The sequence below is a fragment of the Salvia miltiorrhiza genome, chromosome 5 (genome assembly GCF_028751815.1).
Source record: "Salvia miltiorrhiza cultivar Shanhuang (shh) chromosome 5, IMPLAD_Smil_shh, whole genome shotgun sequence".
Lineage (NCBI taxonomy): Eukaryota > Viridiplantae > Streptophyta > Magnoliopsida > Lamiales > Lamiaceae > Salvia > Salvia miltiorrhiza.
In genome coordinates this window covers 12,327,562-12,333,069 of record NC_080391.1, presented here as the reverse complement: position 1 = coordinate 12,333,069, position 5,508 = coordinate 12,327,562, and the positions used below count along the sequence as shown (strand labels likewise).

Genomic DNA, 5,508 nt, shown 5'->3' with positions numbered 1-5,508 from the left:
CACAAGATAGGCAGTGCCATCTTTGAGTTCTGCACGACCCCCAATACACTTTGATAGTGTATTTTCATCCTTATGACTATTTTGTTTAACAACATTTTTATATTACATTCTAGTATCATTTTATCTATATTTACTGCCATGATGACTTGTGATGCATATAAAACTGTAAGATAAGATGAAAAAACTAATTAGCCGCCACAAAAGTGCAGCCGTGTGGATTAGCCGTGGCAATCTTCATTACCCACGGCTACATCTTTAAAAACTAATTAGTGGCGGCTAAGTCGTTTTTCAAACTTAAATGACATGTTTAATGCATAATCACATAATCTCAAACTCTGTAATGGTATATTCTAAAATTATTAGTACAAGTTGTTGGTTTTCCCAAATTCTCATTCATAATTTCAACTCATAATTGTAGTGACATGTAAATGGTGATCATTGTTAAGTAAGTCTGATTTGTCGTTTGAATTTGTCAAATATTACAGTTGAATATATTTATCAACGTCAAACAAACCAAAATAGAACAATTAGCCGCCACAAAAGTGTAGCCGTGTGGATTAGCCGTTCTAATGTAACTACCCACGGCTACACATTTTTTAGGCACATTTTGTGGCGGCTTTTTAATCATTTTAGTTCCTAGTTCATTATAAATTGTTTAACTCAAACTTAATTTATCGAATTTCTTCAAATTACAACGTTATGATTTAATCCATCAATCCGGTCAACTTATGATATTTTTATCAAAATTATATAGTAATTCATTTCTATTTCTAATGTAATAATAATAATTATTTAATATTTAAAAGAAAAGAACAATGAAATTGAAATAATATCATAATAATTAGAATAATATAATAAACTAGGGAACTCTAAATGAACTTAAATAAAACAGAAAAATAAATACGACTACGCATCGGTGGCCGTACCCTTGCACGATCGACGTGTGTGACCAGACCCGCCACATAGACCACACGTTTTGGGTGCTCGTTTCTTGCTACTAGTTGATGCCTCCGCTGTTGATGTGTTTTGAGTCGGTCTTTCACCTGCGGATCGAACTCGAGTTTCCTTTGGACGACCAGCTTGTCGCCGAGAGAGATTTGGTAAAATAAGCTGAGATGCAATTCGGAAAGGAATATTCCAATTCTCTATGGGAGGCAAGTGGTTAACGTCACCAGAGTATGTGTCAACTAGTGAACTGTTCCAGTAGTAAGAGTGCACGTAATCCTCCACTGACTCGTTCGCCTCACTGCAAAACAAACGATTATACTTTTTGTTATTTAATAATGGTCATGAATAGAAATGACATACGTAATGGCTGCAATCGCATGAGAACACGGCATCTGGTCCTCGTTGAATTCGTTGCATTCACAGCTCTGCTTTTGAAGGTCAACCATATAATGGCGACCACTAGCACGAACCCTGTATTTTCTCTCGGTGGTCCTCTTGGCTGTGTAACGACGACTTTTTACAAGTTCTGCACTGAGCTTCTGTTTTGCCTCCGGAGTCAGATTTTCATCGCTCTCTTGTGCGGCCGCAAGCCTGTCGTTGAACCACTGCTCGACAACTAATCTGACTGCCTCCAACATCGAGCAGATTGGAAGACGCCTGGCCCACAGCAAACGTGCATTAAAACTCTCGGCGGCATTGGATGTAAGGAAACTGTAACGGGACACAGGACATTGTGATCGTGCCCACTTCTCCGGGCCTACGCGCAACAACTTCTCGTACGCCTTTGGCTTCAGAGCAGCCATGGCTGACATTGCACGCGTGTAATCTGATTGCTCGTAGGCGTATGCAGCCTGGCGGAAAAGCTCAGCAACACCGGGCCCGTAACCCTTCATCTTGTTCAACAAGTGGTAGTAGCAAATACCGTGAGTAGCATTTGGAAACTCGCTCTTCACAGCATTAGCGATGGAGACATGCGCATCAGATACAATAAGTAAGTTATCGGGCTCGCCGCAAGCACCTCTCAGATGTGACATAAACCACTTCCACGACTCATCATTCTCGATCGGACCGACACCGATCGCCAAGGGAAAAACTGCCTCGTTTCCGTCTTTTGTCACGGCGACAAACAAAATGCCACTATTTTTGCCCTTCAGGTGTGTGCCGTCAACCACAATCACTGGTCGAAGGTGAAAGTAGAAAGGTGAGATGGAAGCCCACAGAGCAACAAACAAATGTTTGAACCGGCAGTCTACATCTACGTCCAAATCATATACGGTGCCAGGATTCGCTTCCTTCAGGGCATACAGATATCTTGGGAGCAGGAGGAACGAATCATCAACTCGACCGTATATCATATCCATCCCGAGATTTCTTGCACGCAGCGCGACATCATATTTGATTTTGATGCCGAAATCGCGTACTAACTCAGCCATGATGGATTTCGGCTTAATGACCTCTCCATCATCGCGTATTCTGTTTGCCACAAACGCTGCCACCACCTTCGAGTGCGCCTTGATTTTTTTAGCTGTGCGCAAGTCCCCTTCGCATGAATGCTCTTTCAACTTATGCACTCTCCACATCCCTCGGCCGTGAACAGACGCACGAAGATCGAAATTGCAGTTGTCAGAGTGCTTGCACGAGAAATAGACTCGTCCCGGATCTGAGCGGACAACTTTTGTCTCAGTGCTTCGCTTCATGTTCCACAAACCAACAGCAATGATCAGGTCGTCTTTGCTGTTGTAAAAAGAATTCTTCTGCAGATCATCAACTCTAGAAGGGTCACTCTCGCGAGCAACCAGCGAAGCCGAGGCGTCCACTGGAATCAAGGGAACTAACCAATTAGTTAGATCACCGGTCTCGGCTGTCGGTTGTCGGATCCAACCTGCTCGCTCGGTCTCCGTGAAATCAATTAGATCGTCGTCTAATAAATCCTCAGAGGCATCAGAAGCAGTGCCCACCTCCAGCGCAGGGTCAAATTCTTCGTCATCAGAATCATCATCGTCTCCTGATGCAACCGAGCCTTCAGCTTCGTGCTCAGGTTCATCATCTGTCCGCACATCGTTCAATCTCCCACATACTTCATTAAGCCTTTCGGTTTGATTCCATGCAGATTCGTCTAGCGGTTGTCCATCCCAATTAAAATATTGTCGTGGAGGCGAGCTCTGGACACCATGAAACGACGTATGATGATAATACGGCGTCTCATACTGACTGCATTGTGCTTCATCTACGTGTCCCGAAGGTTCAGCAAAATTAAAAGTAGGGATGTAGGCTTCTTCTACAATCGGACCGTTGTAGTGCTCAACGTACACCATGGGATAGTCGGCAGTTGCCAACAAGGCTTCCACGTCATCGTCTGTGGCCAAGCCACATTTCATCTCCCTACCAAATAGATTGGTCGCCAAATAATACAATTGGTAGCTCGAGCTCAACGAATGCGTCCTCATAATATTGTTGACGCTGCACATCAGGCTCTCAATAGTTTCGTTGACGAGGGGAAGGACCTCTGTATCCCCACCAACATAGTGTATACCATCGACGAGTCCGTTGTATCTCACATATATGTATCTAACGAATTCCATCTATAAAAACACATAAAATGTAGTATTAAAATATGCATAAACACTTTAAAAATTCTCATAAATATAACATAAAACATTCAAACTATTAATTACACAAACAATATATGAGAAAATCACCTCTTCAAGTAGAATTTGAACACCAATTGCACCAACTATCGCACAAACCACTTCTCAAATCTTTGAGGGTTTCAAATTCTCAATTTTTTAACTGAATGCTCTTTCTACGAGTATTTGGATTTATGTTTTCTCATTCACAAGTGTAGCAATTATAGACTAATATTAGATTCCTTTGTACAAATTCACGTGAAATGTATTGTTCATTCATTCAGTACACTTCAATCTATTATTCAATGTGCAATCAAATGCATGCAGAAAGTGAGCATTAAAGCCTCATTACAATCCAAATTTGTGCAGTCACCTTATCTCTTATTTCATGTGGACATGTACTTTTTTGACTAAAACATTAACAAATAAATAGAAATAACAAGGTAAAAAATTTTACAACCATATGTATTACTTCAAAATGATTTTTTGCTCCCAAAAAAACTTTTAGCCGCCACAAAATCGTAGCCGGATTCACTACCCGTGTGTGAAAAATTTCACACGGCTAGTACGACCGGATTTGCATTTCTGGCGGCTAATTGTTTTTTAGAGCTCAAATATTTTTTTGGTTACATTTCATGAGTTTCAAGTGTTTTATTCAAAAATAGCCTATTATTTTATGTGTTTACTGTATTATTTTGTGTTCAATCAAATCATGCATACAGTGAGTATTATTACCCCACTATAATCCAATTTTTTGCAGATTCAGTATCTCTCATATTTGACATCAATGTATACTTCTTGTAATATAAAAAAATAAAATTTAAAATTAAAATAAAAACTCTAAATTAAGGTATTCGTGTTATAATATAATATTACTAAGAGGGCTCAAAAATTCACTATTATGTATATTATGCAACAACAAAATATTATGAAACAAATGGATTAATTAGCCGCCGGAAGTTCATAGCCGCTGACCAGTAGCCGTGTATATTTTGGAACACCGGCTACTGTTCACGGCTATGAATTTCCGGCGGCTAATTGTTTTTTTAGAGCTAAAATATTTTTGTGTTTACATTTCAGGAGTTTCAAGTGTTTTCTTTAAAAATAGCCTATTATTTTATGTGTTTACTGTATTATTTTGTGTTCAATCAAATCATGCATAAAGTGAGTATTTTTACCCCACTATAATCCAATTTTTGGCAGATTCAGTATCTCTCATATTTGACATCAATGTATACTTCTTGTAATATAAAAAAAATAAAATTAAAAATTTAAATAAAAACTCTAAATTAAGGTATTCGTGTTATAATATAATATTACTAAGAGGGCTCAAAAATTCACTATTATGTATATTATGCAACAAAAAAATATTATGAAACAAATGGAGTAATTAGCCGCCGGAAGTTCATAGCCGCTGACCAGTAGCCGTGTATAATTTGGACCGCCGGCTACTGTTCACGGCTATGAATTTCCGGCGGCTAATTGTTTCATTGGTTTCTAAATATTTTTTTGTTGCATAATACACATAATAGTGAAATTTTTAGTCCTCTTACTAATGTTTTTATAATGCAAACGTAAGCTAATTTTTTTATAAATTTTCAAACATACAGTATACATTAGAATGTGAAAGTGACGTGAGTTGGGCAATTATTGTCTCTTCATCACATTTTAAACTTGTGAAATTGACGTGAGTTAGACATTTTACAAAAACCGAAGCATGTCAGGTCTGATTTTCCAAAAAACCAAGCATGTCGGCTTTGACTTTTTGGACTTTGGCTTGGGTGGGTACTTTTATAAGACAAGTTATAAAAGTGGGTACTTTCGCCTATTCACAGTTCTATATATGTCCTATTTATTGCAATTGCAAATCGAATTACTCAATTAAAACCGACTATAAATTCTTTTATTAACATAACACTCTCATAAATAGAAT

At 38.5% G+C, this 5,508-nt stretch overlaps 1 protein-coding gene across 1 annotated transcript; it reads right to left on the bottom strand.

Annotated features, from left to right (window-relative positions):
• Window positions 1-865: 865 nt before the first annotated feature.
• Window positions 866-3,534, bottom strand: LOC130986074 (uncharacterized). Its single transcript, XM_057909351.1, has 2 exons — window positions 1,309-3,534; window positions 866-1,246 (listed from the first exon to the last, which is right to left on the bottom strand). Exons 1-2 carry the CDS (start codon window positions 3,528-3,530, stop codon window positions 907-909), a joined length of 2,562 nt encoding a protein of 853 aa, XP_057765334.1. The 5' UTR covers window positions 3,531-3,534; the 3' UTR covers window positions 866-906.
• Between the last annotated feature and the right edge of the window lie 1,974 nt (window positions 3,535-5,508).

What these genes read in the sequence shown, in the direction of transcription:
- LOC130986074 (XM_057909351.1), bottom strand. Translation starts at nt 3,530, where the DNA reads ATGGAATTCGTTAGATACATATATGTGAGATACAACGGACTCGTCGAT. An exon ending in CATGCGATTGCAGCCATTAC is followed by an intron (nt 1,247 to 1,308) that starts GTATGTCATTTC and finishes TTTGTTTTGCAG; the next exon opens with TGAGGCGAACGAGTCAGTGG.